This window comes from Podarcis gaigeae (genome assembly GCF_964106915.1).
Source record: "Podarcis gaigeae genome assembly, chromosome: 13".
In the NCBI taxonomy this organism is placed as follows: Eukaryota; Metazoa; Chordata; class Lepidosauria; order Squamata; family Lacertidae; genus Podarcis; species Podarcis gaigeae.
In genome coordinates, this window is record NC_139689.1 from 34,035,400 (window position 1) to 34,054,483 (window position 19,084).

The following is a 19,084-nucleotide window of genomic DNA, read 5'->3' on the forward strand; positions in this document are numbered from 1 at the left end:
TATCCCTTTTAACCCTTTTCTTGCCCCTCCTTCAAGCCTGCTATTAGATTGTGGCTAGAGCAGGCCAGATCTCTTCCCACCAGGCACCTTGGAGCTAATAAATCTGTAGGGGGGAAAGGATGTGTTATATCGACTGGAGGAGGGAGAGGCTCTGAGAACAAGAGGAAATGGGTTGTGTGAGAAATGAATGTCCTGAAGTGGGGGAGGGTGAGCGGAGTCTTGGAATGGGGGGGGGGTACATCTGGGAAGAAGCAGATGGTCAAAATGAGGGTGAGGGGGTACAGACCAAAGACGCCTTTGACCCATATGGGTATCCTGGCCTGTTTACTGAAAGGTGCAGGTGGGGGGGCAGAGATGGGTACCTACTGGCATATCTCTTTGCCCACACCATCTGATCGCCCCGAGACCTGAGAAATCTTCTGTGTGTAACTGGACAAGGCATCCATCCAGATTGTATTATTTAATTTGAACGGGTTTTTCATGTTAAGGAGCACACTGCAGGAGAATAACAAAGTTGGGTTTGGTCAAGGTACCCATTTTGTGAGATGGGGAAGAGAGTTGTCTAAACTTGTTTTAGTTAATTTGGGGTGAATTCAAGAAGTGGGGGGCGGGGGAAGGTGATCCAAATAGTGCCTCCGACAAATTAGGCCCTGAAAGAGCATTTGATTCTGCTGGGGTGGGGATAGTGAGAGTCCATAGCAGAACAGGACTGGCAATTACAGAAGAGACTGATTTGTAAGGAGGTCCTGAAATATTTGACCAGTGATTGAAGGTGATACCAGAATTTGCATATTCAAGTTAGAGCTATTATTGACAGGAGGAAAATTCTGAATAGTGTTGCAACACAGAGCAACCTTATGCTCTGACATTGGGGGTCGGAAGGTAAGGGGAAATCACGACACTTTTCTGTTTTCTTTTTGGTAGTGCTGTGAAAAAAGAGGGCACTTTACTCTGCTGAGTTCTTGTCTGGAAGAAAGAAACAGCAACTTAAAAATTTGTGTCTCTGGCAGCCTGAATTCTGGATCCATATGTAACCTCTGTACATAGTAGAATAGTAGTTTGGGGTGGGTGGGTATCTGTTTTCCTTAGGAAATAGGTTTGTGGAGGGTGGGGCCAGAAGTGCTGGCTGACAGTGGCGCTTAAAAAACTGCATATGCCTTGTAACGAAAAAGAACAACCGCCTGTGCCACAGGGTGGGGAGGTACCTCTGTGTGGTTGGCAGTTCTAGGGCTGGGCCTGGATGAAAGGAACACACTCCTGCAGTGCGTGAATAAATATAGCCTGCCTGTGGGGGGTGGCTTAGCCTTGGGAGAGGCCTGTCCTGCAGAGGAAGAATTTTCAGGATATTGTGGGGGAAGGGAGAGGGCATTCCAAAGGAGAAGCATGTCTAGAGTCTGGTCTGGATGAGGGCTGATCACTGCTTTGCGGTTGGAAGAAGGCAGTGTGTTTTGGATGCGTTCAGCAGGGCAATTTGCTTTCAGTTTGAAGGGCTGGTTAAGGTAGGCAGCTCTGCTGTCTGGAGCAGAGGGAGCTGGCCAGGCAGAGCACGCATGGCAAAGCCGGGTTCTTGAGTTGCATCAGGTGGCTGAAAATGCAGAGAATCCCCACCCCTTTATGCAAATAGCCAGAATGGCACCACAGGCTGATGCAAGCCCGCTATGGAGCAGCAATCCAGAATGACAATTGGCCCTCCCTTCCCTCCCTCCTTCCTCCCCTCCCTCCTGCCAGCCAGCCAGCCGTCTGAGCGGTTAAAGCTGCAGACTCCCTGCTGCCTGGACAGAGCGAGCACTGCTGCGTAGCATGGGCAGCGACAAGGAGACAGCTCTGTTGCTGTTCATGGAGTTCCCGGTCTGTGCCCCGGAGCAGCCTCGTTGCAGAGCCGCTCTTGGCCAGCTCCCAGTGCAGAATGGCTGTAGGTGGGGGGAAGGTATCTGGAGCCCCACGACATCAGGGATGGTCCAGAAAAGGAGCAGGAAAGGTGGGGCTGCACCACATTCAGAATGAAGGGCGGCACTTGGAGGTGAGTAGGGTCAAATGGTGGTGGATGCAGTACGTCACAATGGAGGCTGAAGTTGCAGGGGAGGGCATCTCCAGAGAAAAGAGGGCGGCAAGGAAGGAAGAAGCCTTATTAAGAGTTTTTAAAGTCCCCCCCCCTTGTTTTTCTTTTGTTTTTAGGACATTGATTTAATTGACATCCTGTGGAGACAGGATATCGACCTTGGAGCTGGGCGTGAGATTTTTGACTACAGCCACCGCCAGAAGGAGAACGAAGTGGACAAAGAACCAAATAATGGGGAGGAGTGTGGGGATGGCTGGAGGAGCAGAGGGGGCGATGTCGCTGACAGGGCCTTGCTAGTGGATGGCGAGACAGGGGAAAGCTTTCCTGCGCAGGTAAAAAAACAAGAAGTCGTCAACTCCCTAGTTGGGTAGGACAGTTTTCTTATCCACCATCCTGGGATTGTTCTTTGTAGCTGTTCAGTAGAGGAAAATCTGCTGCTCCCTCTCACTGCATGCTTGGGTAGGCCTTGGGAAGAAAATAGCTGTGATGCTAGAAAATGTCCTCCCCTTTTCAAGTTCAGACACAAATCTTAAAAGGGAATTAGTTCTGAAACACTGATGTTCAGTGTTGCTGATCCTGCCCAGGAAGCAGGCAGGGCTGCTTCTCTGTTTGCGTTGTTGGGTTTGAGTGCATAGATATTCATTACCTTTCCGTGCTTGGTTCAAGGCCTTGGTCTGTGCTCTGTTGCTTTGTGGTAGTCCTCAACATACACCCCTTGCTTCTTCCTAGGCTTCACACCACCACCTTCTGATCCTTCTCTCAGCATCCTGGCTTCTTCTCACCTCTGATCTGTGAGAATTGGGCCTTCTCCCATGTCTTATTTTTGGTTGCAACTGTTAAGAGTATGTTATTTAGTAAGAATTTTTAAATCTCTCTCTATAAATCTCATTAGTTTGGTCCTAGCCAGTCTCCTTCCAAATGGGGCTAGGATTTATCAGAGAATCCTGCTAGCAGATGCTGTGGGGAGGCCATTTCCCCTTATTTCTCTTTATAACACCTCACACACTGCTCTGGAGCCAATTTTGTGGGGGCAAAGGGGACAGCAGGGGGAATAGGTAGAATCACCATGAGATTCCCCCCAACATGGCAGGAGCATCTTGTGAGTCGGATTCTACTTGGGGTTGCTCTTGCTTGGCATCCTAGTCTATATCTCTAATTTGGTGAATCCATCCTGAGTCTTCAGAGTAGGACTGTGATATCCTATCAAAGCCAGTTAATAAACTCTTGACTCTGGATGGCTTTGAGAACAGTTGTTACTGGGCACATCAGATCTCCAGATTCAGTTCAGTCAGTACCCACTTATAAGACTTCAGGAATGCAGAGTAGGTGACAGCCTCTGGAAAGGCTCACCCGTTAGAATATCCTCTGGAAGCAGGGCTTCCCTTCTTGGGGGCTACATCTAATTCTGCACCAAGAGAATTTGCATTTGATTAAATTTTACTGTGTGACATAAACCGTTTCTTGACTTGAGCATTTGAAATTTTGTCAGAATGCAGGGTGTTTGAGAAGAGACTCAGGGGTGTCATTGGAATAAGTAGTGGGGTGGTTGTGGAGGGGTTGTGGGACAGGGAACTGGGTGTGGTATTGGAAACTGTGCCAGATAGACAACCATGTAGCTATTGGCCGTTGAGGTGAGTTTTTAGGAAACTATGTCTCTTGGTCAGGACTACCTGGTTCTGAGCATTTAGCCCTGTCCCAGGCTGTGCACTGGACTACATCACTGGGTTTCGTCTGTGTCTGAGACGGGTGTCACCTCAGCATTAATTACATTTATCTAAGTTCAAGAGAAGAATAAAAGTGAGTGGGGCGAGGAGGAAAGATAAAGGTTAGTTTAGATTATTCAGCTAATAGATTGCTTTACACAGCCAAAAGAAAAGGAAGTCTTTGTGTGAATTACATAGACAGTAACACATAAAATACAATACTTTTAAAAGCAATGCAGATGCACTATAATGTGCATCTACAACATCAGCAGCAACATAAAATAACCACCCCATCCACATAAAAATGTATACACACAAGCACACACAAACACAGCCACTATTAATGCCGCTGAAACGTCAAGGGGAATAAAAATGTGTGCCTGGTGCTGGAAGGATGACAGAAAAGGGCTATTTTCTCATTGCCACCCTCCAGATATCTCTTAAAGGAGGCACACAAAGAATAGGAGAATGTACAGGCTTTTTAAAAAAAGTATATTGCCGGTGGAGGTTGGTCTGAAAAAGTTGAAGGGCACGGGTATAGATGATCTTACAGTAAAATGACACTTGAATTATTTGCTCTTCCAGGTGCCTGGTGTTGAGGACCAGACAGCCTTGTCCTTGGAGGAGTGCCTTAGGCTGCTGGAGGCCACGTTTCCCTTTGGGGAGAATTCGGAGGTGGGTCAATGATGGCCCTTGGGAAAGGGAAGACTTAACTGCTTAGTAGTAACAGCATATGGCATTTCTATAGACGCATTCAGTGTAAAAAATGGACTTGGACAATCTTTATCTCATGCCCTTGCCATAACCTTGTGAGGCTGTGAATTCTTCCAAATGAAGAGAAAAGCTTGTTCTTGTTCCAGGCACAAGGCCAGGTAGATTAGCAGGAAAGAAGTGGCGAGAATGCCACCCCTCCCTGCCCCTGCAAATGCTTTAAAGCCCCCAATACTGTGGTTGCAGGGAACCTTGGGAGTGGGGGGTGGCTGTTACAGTCTGCATCAGAAGTTCATGCAGAGAGGAAGCGGGAGTAATGATTTGTTGCTGACATGACGCTTCACTGCCACATACTGAAAGGTGTTTTGCTTTCAGTTTCCAGCTGCAGATGCCCCCAGCCTAACTGAAGTTCTGCCGAGTGAGAGCGGGCCTTCCACTGTGCCAGACGGGCTTCTGTCTCCCCTACTAACAGGGACAGAGTTGCCCTTCGACCTGGAGCAGCAGTGGCAGGACCTCATGTCTATAATGGAAACGCAGGTGAGGAAGGCTGGCTTCTACCCTTGTTTATTTTTCTAGGTCCTCCTCTGCTTTCTCTTCAGGTGGGTGTACCATGCTACTGTTTAGTGTTTTGCTAGGTTTCAGGCAAATGTGAAGGTTGTTAACATCTCTGTTTTGTGAATTTCTCCTTCTGTAGAAGAATGATCTTTCTGCTGCTGCTGCAACCATCTTTCCTATAACAATAGGCAGGAGCCTAGAAGAATTTGCAGCAAGTGGGAAACCAGAGCTGCAGTTAGGTGACCATCTAGTTCAAGAGTCGTCAAAAGCAGTGTACACACTGTACCAAGTGACTGCCTACAACGTAGCAGGGCAGCGATCCCCTGGGAAGGGCCAAACAAAAGACACCTCTCTCTTCAGGGTCATAATAAGCCACTACAACTTGGGGACAGTTCTTTCCCACCCTTAAAACAATATAGCATCTCTGTCACAGGATGCATGCAGCCTATTCATTATCCTTGCTGGGAAAATGTTTTGCCTCTGCATACCAGGTATTGATTTTTTTAAAAATAAATTCCTCCACAAATTGCACAGCCACTGCTCCCGACCCTGGTTTTTTCACCTCTGGGCTGCCAGATTGGTGGTCAGATGACACTCTTCAGGTGGCCTGATTTTGTCTAAGAACAATCAGTTTCTGAATGTTTGTCTGCTGTCTGCTTCCTATACTAGACAAAAAGATTTATCAGTGGCGTGTCTCAGATAGGAGCCATTTCTGCCCCCCCCCCGGACCCACCCCAATAACTAGGTAGCTAGCTACAGAGGAGTATTGAGTAATGCAGGATGCAGACCTGGCTTTGGTAGATAGGGCACAGTTGCTAGCAAGCATGCTGCATTGTTATGCAAGTTCCTGATTTGTTGCAAACAGAGACCCGTGTCCCAGTTCTCCACACGTGCAAGTGGAAGGGAAGTGAGTTCCCTTCATGCTAACATACTTAAAACTTCGGAATGATTGGGTCTTTGGTTTTCTTTGCTCTCTCACAGGGTCCTCTTTGGAGGACTTGTTTTGTGTACCTGTTTATTCAAGTTGTGTTCTAGGAGGAAAATAGAGACACCTAGAGTCTGAAAAGTTTATCTTTCCCCTTTTCAGGGTATGGAGGTGAACAGCACAGCAGCTACAGGGACCCTGTACGATAGCACAGGTGGAGACATTCTGAATGCCAACTACAGCCTTGCTCCATCCACCCCAATCAACCAGAATGTCAGCCTGCATCAGGCGTCACTGGGCAGCTGTACACAAGACTTTGCTTCCTTGTTCAGCTCTGAGATGGAGAGCCTCTCAGTAGCTGGCAGCTCAGCTTTGTTGCAGCTGGTTCCTGACAACTCCACTGGCTTCAACACCACATTTGGCTCTACCAACCTGAGTGGGATCTTCTTCCCTCCCCAGTTAAATGGCACTGTAAACGAAACATCTGGGCCTGAGCTGCCAGATCCTCTTGGGGGACTCCTTGATGAAGCCATGCTAGATGAGATTAGCTTGATGGACTTGGCCACTGAAGAAGGCTTCAACCCAGTGCAGGCTTCCCGCCTGGAGGAAGAATTTGATTCAGACTCGGGGCTCTCCTTGGACTCGAGCCACAGCCCTGCTTCTCTCAGCAGCTCAGAAGCATCGTCGTCATCATCTTCAGCTTCCTCCTCCTTTTCTGAGGAAGGTGCTGTGGGCTACAACTCGGACTCTGAAAATGTGGACGTTGAAGATGCAGAAGGGGCAGTTGGGTACCAGCCAGAGTACAGCAAGTTTTGTCGTATGAGCTACCAGAACCCTTCTCAGCTGCAATATCTGCCTTATCTGGAGCATGTAGGTCACAATCACACCTACAACATGGCCCCCAGGACCTTAGACACTGACGAGCCCCAGCCAGCCACCATGGGGAAGAAGAGTGCCAAGGATAAACAGGCAGACTTCTTGGATAAGCAGATGAGCCGAGATGAGCACCGGGCCCGAGCCATGAAGATCCCTTTCCCCAATGAGAAGATCATCAACTTGCCTGTAGAAGAATTCAATGAACTCCTGTCCAAGTACCAACTGAGTGAGGCCCAGCTGAGCTTAATACGGGACATCCGGAGACGGGGCAAGAACAAGATGGCTGCCCAGAACTGTCGTAAGAGAAAGCTGGACACTATCCTCAACTTGGAACGGGATGTAGAGGATTTGCAGAGAGACAAGTCAAAGCTGCTCAGGGAGAAGGTGGAGTTTCTCAGGTCCATTCGTCAGATGAAGCAAAAGGTGCAGAACCTCTATCAGGAGGTATTTGGCCGCCTGCGTGATGAGAATGGCCAGCCCTACTCCCCGAATCAGTATGCCCTACAGTACGCCAGTAATGGTAGTGTTATCCTAATACCACGCTCCTTGGCTGACCAGCAGGGCAGACGTCAAGAGAGGAAACAGAAAGACAGGAGGAAGTGAGAGGTGATGAATGTTGGCAGGAGAGTGCAAAACTTGCAGAAACTGCATCCTGGAGAATGGGCTGAGCCCTGAAGAATTTGAAGGAACTTTCACGCCTTCTTATCCAATATATCTTCTCAAACCATGATAGCTGCCAGTCAGTGTATAGGAACAGACTGCTGGGCGGGGGCCTACAAGTCTTGAGAGGCAGAATGGCAAAGCATGTAGGGAAAGACCTGTGCCCCCAGCAGCCTGGAACCCATTATTGAACGTTGAGGGAGGGGGGACAAGCTGGCATAATGTGTGTGGGGAGGGGGGTGAGTCTTGGCAGAGGATAGAAAATCTGAATTGTTAAAGCTGGATATTTTTTTTTAAGGAAAAAAAGGTTAAGTGGACAGACTGAGCAGGCTTAAAGTCCCCCCCGCCTTCAAACTTCGATATTTCAGATAGCTGGTTTTGTTTTTTTCGAACCAGTTTTGGCATCAGTTGTGCGCGATTTGACAACATGACTGAATCCCATGACATAGCCGCCATCCCTTCCTACATCTGTATGTATATGTAAGTGCAGGTGGAACACATTTAAGTTGTGTTTGTTTAGGGGAGAAGGGTGATTTTTCTTAACCCTTTTCAGTTCAGGGGAATGGAGAGATCTCCACGCAAGGAGTTACCGAGTACAGCCTTTTGGGTAGACTCTTGAGTTAATCTGCCATAAAGGTTGGAATGGTAGGAGTGGAAAGGGTTAATAGAATTACTATGGTGATGCATCTTTCCACCACCCCTCTCTTCTATTCAAAACTCACTAAGCATGTCACTGCCCACAGTGAGGAGCCAGTGTTATACTGGGCTACCATCAAGGTACATTACAAGATGGCGCATGGTAACTGCATGCTACAGTGCTGACATTTCTCACTGATTTGGCTTGAAGAGATTCATTTTGTGGACAAAAGGGGGTGTGAGGGCCAGGTGTGAAGGCTGCACTTTCATTTAGCGGAGGCTGCAAGGTGGAGGGGTCTGGTGTGTGTGATCACCACTTGGTCTACAGCACAATGGGTTTTGCCCCCATAAAGTGGGCATGTTGTGTAGAGCAAATAGCCATCTATGGCAAGCCCCTTTCTTAATGGGCACTTTGGTTTTAATTTATTTCTGTAGGACTTGTGTGCGCCTGTGTTTCCCCATTCCCATAGGGCTGTAAAATGGATTTGTGGTATGCAGGAAGAAGAGAAGGGAGATGTTTTCCCCCAGATGATCAAAGCTGCTGAAAGGTATTTCTGCCATTAAGATTCGGTGTGTTAAACTGTGATTCCACAGCTGGTTTCTTTTCTGTCCTTGGGTGGTGTCATTCCAACTTCCCCCTTTCCCCCTCCTTAAAAAAAATAAGGCAAAGGGTGAGGGTAGTGCCTTGAACACAGCTGGCCTCAAGCTCCGAGGCAATCCTCGAAGCTGTTTAATTTGCAGTATAGCACAGCTGGGAGTATTATTGACTTTACCAGCATCTGATGAGCTAAATGGCTTTGGTTTTCCCCAGTCAGTCCTGTGTATGTGATGGTGTGTGAGGACGTAGCACTGAAATGGGCATCCTCCAGAGAACTGTGGGGGTATGAAGCACTGTATGTAATAGAGGCAACTTCTGCAGCCATATGTTCTATATGATCTTGTTTTTCTCAAGGCCATGATTTCTTACAAGGAAAATATAAAAGGTGAGAGGGGAAGTAAACTATCGGTGAGTCTCTCCCACCTTCTCAGGCTTCTGATTTGACAGCTTGAACTTGAAGCACAAAATGTGTTGGAACTGTGGCTGGGTTGCTGGAGGATAGAGCCCTGATGTGTGCATGTGTTAATTTATTTTTTTCTGTAGAGGTTTTATTTTGAATGGTTTCTATGACCTGTTGGGGTGAGGAGCGAGAGCGTATGAGCACAGGACAAAAATAAAATGGCTTATTCACTATTTGAGGATTTGTTTGGTGTCTTTAATTTTCTGCACTTTTTTTGGTAGCCCTGTATTGTGATAAAAGGTAGGCTCACCAAATTCAGCATTACAATGACCGAGGGAATGTGCCTTCTCTTGACTTTATGTACTGGCCATGCTCCCCCATAATATACTGCATTTCCCCTGCAATACTTCTCAGTTCAGCATATCACTTATTCCTGCAATATTTTCTAGTTGCAATTCGGTACTTTGTATTGTAGAATATTTTCAAGGAAGGCCTGGACCAGATGAAGAAGAAAAAGAGCAGGACTATAAATCTAAAGTTTTATTGAGACAAAAAGACAGTTCAGTATGAAGTTAAAATCCAAACACTTGAGTTTTAGACAACATTTTCACAGAAACCTAACCATGCTTTGTTTTTTTAAAAAAAGGTTTGTACACTTCTACGTACATACCACCCCCCCACACACAAAGGATGAATGGGGGGTCAGTGGCTTGTGGGGTGTTTGAATGTCAGAGGTAAAATTGTCCTTTGGAAGAACAAAGTATCGTTAGCTTAAAAATGAAATTAGAGCAAGGGAAGCAATCATAAATGCCCGTCTGAACAGAAGATAGTTGTTTACAGAATATTCTGAAACCTACTACTACCTTGTGCTGTAGGGGGTAGATTTCACCCCTACTTTCCTTCCCCTTAATTAAAAGGATGCCTAAAATGCCACATACATACAAGAGCGGGGGGGGGGGGGAGGCTAAAAACCCTCAGTTTCTGGTTGGTTAGAAGTAAAAAGATGCAGAGGTACTAAAAAAAAATTGTCACATGGTTTGGGGGCAGAGTGCCCTCACTATGACTAGAGGGCAAAATATGAAGAAGCTGCCTCCTTTTCAATTCCCGCAGTAATAATTCTGGAAGGTGACTGTATTCATGGTTGCAATCAAATTTTAACTTTTAACACTTAGACACATAAGCTCCAGCCTCGCAGGAGTCATCAATTCCACTTGCAGCAGGAGGCATGTATTTTGTAAGAATTGCAATTCTGGATACAGATACCATGAACTGGCCCTCCCCAAATCAATCAGAATGCACCCTCCCTTCCCACCCCAACGATACACCAATAATAGCAAAAAGGAAGAAAGAAAAACTACACGCATGCTAATCTGTAAAAATGCAATTAACACTATTGGGGAGTAAGGCTGTAGATCACAGAGATGGTCTCTGAAGAACACACAGCCTCTGCCTGCTATCCCTTTTGGCAGCCTGTTCCAACTCTATTATTTTTAGTTATTTTTGCTTCACCCCCCCCCCAAAGCAAAGAACAGCTGGGAACTCACCAATTCTCTCCTCTTTCCTCATGTATAATATGATGAGAAAGGAAGAAAGGGGACAGCATGTTGTCACACCTAGTTGTCAGGGGCATAGAAATTGTCCGGTTTCTACAGAGAGCATCTTCCACAGCCGCCTCTTCACTTTCTCACTCATGTTCAAACCCACAGTTTGATGATTTAATACAAAAGTGTCGGCCAGAGGAAGGATGGGGACAGAAGGGGAGGCAGGTTAGTTCTTCTCATCCTTCTTGTCATCATCTTCTGATGGATAGGAGTGCCATGTCAGCCTTTCCTCATAGAACGAGATGACCACCTGCGGGCACTTGATATTTGCTTCCTTGGCAGGGACCAGATCAGCTTCGTCCGAGTTCTTCCTGTACAACCAAGAGGTGGGAAATTTGGGATTGATCCCAAACAGAAGGTATGAAGCTATCATTCTAGCATTGACATTTCTGCCAAATGTGTGTGCATATGGCTGAGTCTGGGGTCATGTGATCTTAAAGCTCTGGATAATACTGTGAATTTAATGCATGGCTTTGCTATAGATGCATAAGCACACCGAAGATTATTGTCCAGAAGGATAATACAAATCTGGGGTACCTTAACACTTGCCAGTTCATAGAATCATTGGCCACAAATCCTCATGCCTATAATGCAAAATACGATTTATAAACATACATCTACCTGCCTGATCCACACAATGCTTCCTCAAGGCATGGAAGGATTGTGGGAATGGGTTGCAAGAGCTAGTTATTTCCAGTTATGACCTCAGAATGCTTGCAAGTAAAAGACAGTTGAACCTTACACAACAGAGAAAGCAGATTCCAAGTTTCATATAAATCACTTGCAAGGAACTAGAAAGCTGCAGATCAAAATGCAAGAGGTCATCAAAGTGATGAGGCTGTATATTAACAGCATTCTGCAGCTAAGATAATTAGCCCCCTCCTAAACTTTTAAAAATGTTAGAGAACCACTGGTCTTACCACCTGATGTCATTACAGACACTCATACCATTAAGTAGCTGTGTTCCCAAAAATTCAACATCTGGATTCTAATCTCTGATGGAGGATACACAAGCGAGGAAAGACAAAGGAACAGGCTTACCATTTCATCAGGAACATGAGCTCTCCGCTGGAGTCTGTGGCACCAATAATCCGCTCTGGTTCAAACCCTCTTGCAAAGCCTCGAGGCTTCTCAGCCTGATGAAAGAATTGGAAAGGTTTCTGATTATTGCCTTTAAAGGGTGACAGAGAAAACAGACATTGAACTTTATTTGGTGTTATGCTGAGGCAAAACAACTGCCAGAAAATGCCTTTCCAGTGACCTACTTTGGGGGAGGGGGGTATCCAAGTCAAGAGTGATATGATGTAGATGCTTTGTCCATGCATAATGATACTATGAGATTTGAACTCGTTTTAAAGCTGTTTGAGCTACTGCAATTCCTAAGAATCCCATTAATTCTACATCTGTGAAAGTGTTAGATCTCCAGCAAGAATTCTTAGCATACTCACAAAAATATTATTCAAGCTTCTCTGGTATATGCTACCAGTTTAATCAGTTTCAAGCTCTTTATAATATGGCACTGCTCTACAGTGCATATTAAACAAGGAGGTTTTAAGACATAAAAGGTTTCTTATTTGACATTGCAGTTTTAAACAACTCATTCCAAACAAAGTAAGACCACACCCATCACCTTCCAAAATCTTTCCCACTTTTAATCTACCATAAAATATTTGTGTGGCACTACTGAAGCAACTGCCTTGCTTGCTAGAGCAAGAACTTAGCTGGCAGGGGAGGGAGAAACAGACATCAGAGTATGCTAGTGAGGCAGAGAACCTGCTCTTGTTGCATTCTGGTTTCTTCCTCGGCTGAGGAGAGGTGTTGGGCTCAACCATTCCTGGAAATAATTTGCTGAGAATGTTCTTCCTATTACTATGAAGTATCTTCCAGAACAAAGCTCCGGCATTGAAAGATTTCTGAGCTACATTTTGGTAAGCCCTAGCTTAATTATGTTATGTTTTCAAGGCAGGATGTGGAGAAAAGGGCTGGAGAGGAGCAGCTGAAAATGGGAGGGTGTGAAGCAAAGACAGGAAAAAACTTATAAAATCAAAGAAATCAGAAATGAAGAGGAAAGAAAAGAGGAAGAGTTGTGTGCTAACAGGAAAATGCAACAATATAAAAGGGATGGAAGTGCTAAGCATTAACCAATAAATAAAGGGAAGATGAACAAACAGACAAAGGGTAAATAACGCAAACAATGGGGAGTGGGGAAGAGAACTTTTGAGAACCTACACATATAAAATATTGGAATGGTCTGGCTGTTTTTACTTAACCACACAAAACTATCAGAAGTCTTTTGTCTTGAAATAAAAAGGAGGGATAATGTGGCTAGAAAGAGTTTAGAGCAGAATGAAAAAAGGCTGTGTTCAACAGAATGCAAGGCAAGACACAGGGCAGACTCTACAAAGAGAAATACATGAGAAAACAGAAGCCCACCACCAGCCAAGTCACCAGATCCAACTTTTTTAATGCACTAGTGCTGTATGCAAGAACAACACAATCAAGACCATAACACGTTGCTTCCAGCATACTAACACAGCAAATGGAGTCTTCCCACTGTAGCAGGTGCAGCCCCAAAATTGAAAGAACACACAGCCACATTCTCTGATGGAGAGGTAACTGGGCTGGAGGCAGAGATTCTGCTGAGAAACACCACTAGTGGTACCACAGACTAATGAATGTCAACCATATTCCCAAAGACACTTGCAGCTGAGGCACTACACTACAGTTATGTAGCTCACTTTAAGAAGGCAATAAAGGTCACTGCTGTTAGCTAGTGTTTTACCCTTTCAGAAACATCAATCAGTCCTTTTTCATTTGTCTTTAACTGTAAAGCATAAAGCAGCCCTCATTGGGCCACAGATGGAGAGAATCTGCCTTACCTCCTCTTTCTTTTTCTTTGGTCTGCTTTCCTCCCCCCTATCCTCTGAATCAGATTCTGCCTTGCGCTTGCTTCCCTCTGACTTGTCACTCTCATGTGCAGTTTTCTGGGATTGCAGGAACTCCGCAATGAGGTCAGGGCAGTCGAGGTTCTCCTCTGGCTCCCACGTGTTATCTTCGCTGAAACCATATAACTATTATCAGCTGGACAGGACTGCAAAATACCATATTTTGTAACTAGAGTTTATTTTGCAAAATAGCCCCTTTAAGAAATTTATCTCCCTCGTTATGGGACCTTGGCACAAAATCTATAAAAATGACTTTTCTAGGAATGGGGAAGACTTAGAATCTACAGATTTTTGCAATGATAGGCAATTTCTGCCAGAATCCTGACATGGTGGGTTGAGGTTCCTGAAAAGTTTTCTGGAAATGCAAAGAAGACACCCTCAAGTTGTAAACTTGAGAATGTGACTTAGTGTGACTTAAAGCTGATGGACTGCTGTAAGGCAGAATAGGGAGTGATAAGGGCAGAGTAAAGCTACCAGATTTTCAGCTGTTATTCTTGACTGGGTTCTGACTTAATGAGATGGACCCCAGATTTGCATTATTTAGGAGAAGGAAAAAGTTAAGTGCAGACCTGGAAGCCTTCTGCAGAAATTGCAACTTCTCTACAAGCACATCAGATTTTCAGCTTCAACACTAAACAGGCAGATAAATACTTTTAGGCATGGTTGCTTTCTCCTACATATAACTAGCAGTCTTAGATACTTTCCCCCTCAAGCACCCCTTACAGCAGAACTGAGGACTGCTTATTTGCCCAGAAGCACACCATCAGTTTGAGGCTCACCTGTACTCTGAACACATACAAGCATCCACACACGTGAAAACATTCATTTGCTCACAAACTGCAGCCAAACTGGGCCTCAAACAGAATTTTCAAGGTAGAAAGTACTTTTGGGAAGGAAAAAACCACACCTGTTTCTCAAACATGTTTTCCCTCCTGCAGGAACAGAATTAAACCCCACACATATCTGGAAGAATTCCAAAAGAAGATTTCAAGAACATGAATTAACCAGAAATGGGATGGGGAAACTGGGCTGGTTTTTAAGACGCAGGTATTCAGCAGCCCTGGCCCATCACCCTAGCCTAGAGCAAGATAAAAAAGGCCTAAAGCAGGCTTCTTAACAGCTCCTGGGTGACAAGGCAAGCAAGGCTTTGAAAACCAGAAGAGATGTTCCCCTCTCTCAACACCAGTGTGCAAAGAGATTAACCACAAGTATATGTGGACCAAGAGGCTACTGATTTTATGGGCTACTAACCTTTAAAGATTAGTTTGCAAAGCTGAAATAAAGGGAAAGCAGCCTTACTCTGAGAAGCCTTTCCACTTGAGCAGGTACTCCACTTTCCCTTTCACCACCCGTCGGTCAAGGACCTTCTCCACCACATACTCCTCCTCCTCTTCTTCTAGGACCTCCTCCACTTTCTTCTTGTTCTGCTTTTTTCCCATTGTGCTCGCCAGCTTTGCAGTTTTAAGGAGGCTGTTAAGAGATAATGCAGATATATAGCTTTAGAAACTGCAATTGTCAACACCAGAGATCCATGACACTTAGAATTTTTGTCTGTCTTGTCATATTATTTTTTAATATGAAAACATTTTAATCTAAAAATACACAGGGAAATGTAGTGTAGGAAAAATGTTCCAGAAGCTGCAAAGTGACACAAATAAAAGAGATACAATATGAAGTCACAAAAGCACAGTGAAACGCTGAAGCCCATCAATATCAATGGGACCCGCATAAACCCAAACCTTGCTGTACAACATCTATCCACATATACTGATTATTAAAAAGTAGGTGCAGCACTTCATGGTGAACACTTTCTTATGACAGCTGATCAGGTTCTGCCTTTTTCTGCAACAGGACATACATGGCTCCTTTTCTGGAATTTATGTTAAGACTTTCCCCTTGCCTCAACATGCAATTGCATAAAAACTAATGCTTTCCCCAACTCTAGGTACTTTAAAATATGGCATACGAATCACAACTGTGCTCAACATGTTCCATCTGCCAAACCTACGATTTGTTTGTTGCCCAAGCAACTTATGACAGTGTTAACCTATACTGAACACTTGGACCAACTGTAGGAAGCTCCGTAAAACTAACATTTTTCTTCCAAAAGGAGCAGGCTCTGCAGGAGACAGAATCACGGTGTCTCTGCAGAACTCTGAAGTTCTTCAGGCCAGGCCTTTCTGCTTGCAGCAGGAAAAATTCCCACCATATCCTCCCTCCACCCCTTTCAGAAACAACAGGACTATGCTTGTGACTATACCGCAAGCACGGCAGTGCTGGGGAGAGAAGGCATCCATGAGTGGTGGAGGCACCACAAGGGTACCCAGCAAGCATAGAAGATTAAACAGCTTGCTTTTTCTGGAAATGAAAAGTTACAGTCTACTGGAAAAAGAAAGCTATGCTGGGCTCCTGCAGGCAAAGCATCTCTCAGCAGGAGGATGCACTTGTCTCAGTCGGGGTCTGATAAAACATAGGCAAAAGGGGCCGTCAAGCACAGCTAGGTTTTAGAGGAAATGGGTCTCGTTTGCAGTGAAGGATGGCTGGCTGGGGAAAGAGACCCACAAACAGCAGCTGAATGGGGAGGAAGGAAGATTTTTAGAGAACACAATTTCACGAAGCTTAAACTAGTCCTGTCTCCTTCACAAATGCTGGGATCTTGGCACACTCATGAAGTCACTGTTTCCAAAATTATTTTACGGAAGAAAACCATATTATAACTAGTTTAAAACCAGTTTACATTGTGTAGACATTTTCCTCCTTCCAACCAGGAGGGGAATAACATGCGATCTGCACAGCTTGGTGTTAGTCGTATACAGTGCCAAAGCTCAGAATTTTTGAAAGTGTATCTCAGGAACAGTAAAGTAGTTGGGAAGAAACATCATTTTTTTACTCTGAGGTATGGAGGGGAGTAGCTGGGCATCTTCAAGTACAAGGAATTTTATTCTTAACCAGCATGACCTGGAAGCCCTGGGACTTCATATTCCTCATGGGCTTCAATACAATTATCAAGTGTTTCAGTGAGATCTCTATGGGCTTCACACAATGTTTCAAAGGTGCCTGTGGTCTATAAAACAGACTCCATCTTGTATACCCCATGACTAAGAAATTGAAAGTGAGCTATATTTCAATTACTTTGACCCGCTTTGTTATCCACACTGATGCCTACATACATGCACAAAGTTTGAGGGTTGTTTTTTTTTTGGGGGGGGGGAATATTTGGGAACTATTTTTAAGGTAAATCACAAAAAACTCAGGTTGCCATACGTCCGGATTTTCCCAGACGTTTAATGTTGTGTTTCTTGGCTTCCCACTGTCTGGCAACCCTACCCAATACAACACAATTCAGATTCCAGAACCTTTAACTTTGGTTCCTTTATTATGAGGAGAAAAGGGTTTCAAGTGACCTTAAATTTTCGTTCAGTTCAGTCCTCAGAATTCCCACCACCTTTGATCAGAAGTGGTGTAGCTCCTTTTACAGGCCCCTTGAGCCAAACTCAAAGTGGATTGTCTTGAGAGGCAAAGGAGTGTCTCCAGCAAAGTCAAACCGCTGCATTGGCGGCACAAGCCTAGACAGTGTGTATGGAGATCCTGGGCTGCCCAGATGACAAAACCCCACCCCATGGCCTCGCTGGTGTGGTCCCAAATGAAAGCAGAGCAATACATTTGGCACCAGGTTGGCTGCAGAAGTTGCCGAAAGGAGACATACAAGATGTCTTAGGGACTCCACTCTGAATTTGTGTAGGGATTACTCCTTAGCCTTTTCTTCTCCCGAAGATGTCCCACAAGACACTGGAGGTGTAGGATCAGAGTCTTCCTAGATGGGCTAACTTCCCAGGTTGACAAACCTCCAAAGCATGAGACAGCGGCCACACCCCAGGAAATGGCTTTGACTGGCTGGTTAAACCAGGTGAGGGTCGCTGCGCCCGCTGTCTCATACTGAGAGCTTCTAGGAGCTGCAGTGGAGAGCTGAGTGCAGGTGGGGACCCAAAGCTGGACAAAGTACCCTAGGAGCACGACATGTCATTCACCATAGGTACTACCCCTCCCCTAACACCCCAAACCAAAGCTACCTCTGCATGAATAGGCGTTATCGTCAGTGTGCTTTGTTAATACTTTCAGCTGGAGGGCTGTTTTCCCTTTCAGGGACCTTATGCCAATGGTGGGTGAAGCCAGATGGAAAAGTTAGCAGAACTATTGATGCAAATTTTGCCTTTACCTATACAGTACACTAGTTCCTACATATACTCCTCTGTCCTCCAGTCAGCCTTGCAAACACACTTGAGAAGGGTATGAATCAAGTAGCAAGTGAAAAATGCAACCTAGGAGACCTGAAGTTTATATGCTTTTGAAACTCATCTATGCATAGCCCCACTGCTTCTACACTAATCACTTTTCTACCTTCAAAATGGCTTTTCCAGCATTTTCCATTAAAAACACCTTTCTAGCATTGTAGCTATAAACATCCCAATGCATCCTCCTATGTGCTGTTCCCATGTTGTTTGATAGGGTAGTCCAATTAGTCTGACTGGGAAAACTGAAGATAAAGTAGTTACTAGCTATTTAATAGTAAAACACCCCAATGGATGAATGCATGACACCTGTGGTATCAAAGCTGTAAAATAAATGAACTATTGTGATGTATGATGAATGAAAAATAACTTCATTTAGTTTGTTCGGCACAAAGAAAAGGAGCCTTGCGTAAAAGGATCAGACACTTAGTTTTAAGAGATCATGCTTACCTTAAGCAAGGAAAGTGGGGAAATTCTGATATATCTGGCTAGCAAAAATTATACTTTTCAATCAAGGGAAATGTCTAGAGCAGGGAGGTCCAACACATGGCCCTTGAGGCCTTTTTGGGTGGCTCTCAGCAACATCTGACCTGCCCCCCAGCAGCCCATGAGCTGCCTTCCCAAAACCTAGGTGCTGGGCTTTGGGAAGGAGGCATGAAGGCTCTTGGACCCTGCCAGAGCCTTGCTTATCTGACTTTGGGAAGGCAGCATGATGGCTGGGGCAGGGGCATCAATTTTGGGCCTTGCTTCCCCACCCAGCCCAGGGTTCTATGTTGAAGTACTCTTGTGGCCCACTTGGTATGAAAAGTTGGACCACCCTCATCTACAGCCTTTAATCCTCCACTTAGTGGTAAGTGTAAGCCACTCTAGGAATATGAATTAGGAAAGAAAGAAGTACTTACTATCAGCAGTTGCAAAATAAGAACTGAGTAAGGCTTTATATACTGCTTGTCTCTTAATACCAGTTGCTGGCAAACAGCAACAGGAGAGGGCTATTGCGCTTATGTTGTGTTTCTTGGCTTCCCACATATATTGAGTTAAGCTACTTAACTGTGGGAAAAGGGAACTGGGCTAGGTAGGCTTTAGGCTGATCTCACAGGGCCCTTATTATTTTTATTACTTTCCA

At 45.1% G+C, this 19,084-nt stretch overlaps 2 protein-coding genes and 1 long non-coding RNA gene across 7 annotated transcripts in view; 2 read left to right on the forward strand and 1 right to left on the reverse strand.

Moving 5' to 3' along the window:
• Positions 1-9,356, forward strand: part of NFE2L1 (NFE2 like bZIP transcription factor 1) — a 33,298-nt gene extending 23,942 nt beyond the window's left edge. For 3 of the 5 annotated variants that reach the window (XM_083709327.1, XM_083709328.1, XM_083709331.1), the window contains 4 exons: positions 2,176-2,391; positions 4,348-4,437; positions 4,849-5,010; positions 6,116-9,356. In XM_083709327.1, the coding sequence (XP_083565453.1) occupies positions 2,176-2,391; positions 4,348-4,437; positions 4,849-5,010; positions 6,116-7,432 (1,785 nt within the window). In that variant the 3' untranslated portion in view covers positions 7,433-9,356. Of the gene's footprint in view, positions 1-1,304; positions 2,021-2,175; positions 2,392-4,347; positions 4,438-4,848; positions 5,011-6,115 lie in introns of those variants that run through there. The other 2 variants (XM_083709330.1, XM_083709329.1) reach the window with 2 other exon arrangements.
• Positions 9,357-9,648: 292 nt separating this feature from the next.
• On the reverse strand, positions 9,649-18,810 carry CBX1 (chromobox 1). The gene is made up of 5 exons (XM_083709960.1): positions 17,740-18,810; positions 14,969-15,139; positions 13,604-13,781; positions 11,766-11,860; positions 9,649-11,035 (listed from the first exon to the last, which is right to left on the reverse strand). The coding sequence occupies exons 1-5, from the start codon at positions 17,745-17,747 to the stop codon at positions 10,891-10,893; spliced, it is 597 nt and encodes a 198-aa protein (XP_083566086.1). The 5' UTR covers positions 17,748-18,810; the 3' UTR covers positions 9,649-10,890.
• On the forward strand, positions 11,002-17,067 carry LOC310830343. Its single transcript, XR_014557605.1, has 3 exons — positions 11,002-11,082; positions 14,608-16,400; positions 16,924-17,067. It is a non-coding gene; the product is annotated as an uncharacterized lncRNA (long non-coding RNA).
• Positions 18,811-19,084: the final 274 nt, after the last annotated feature.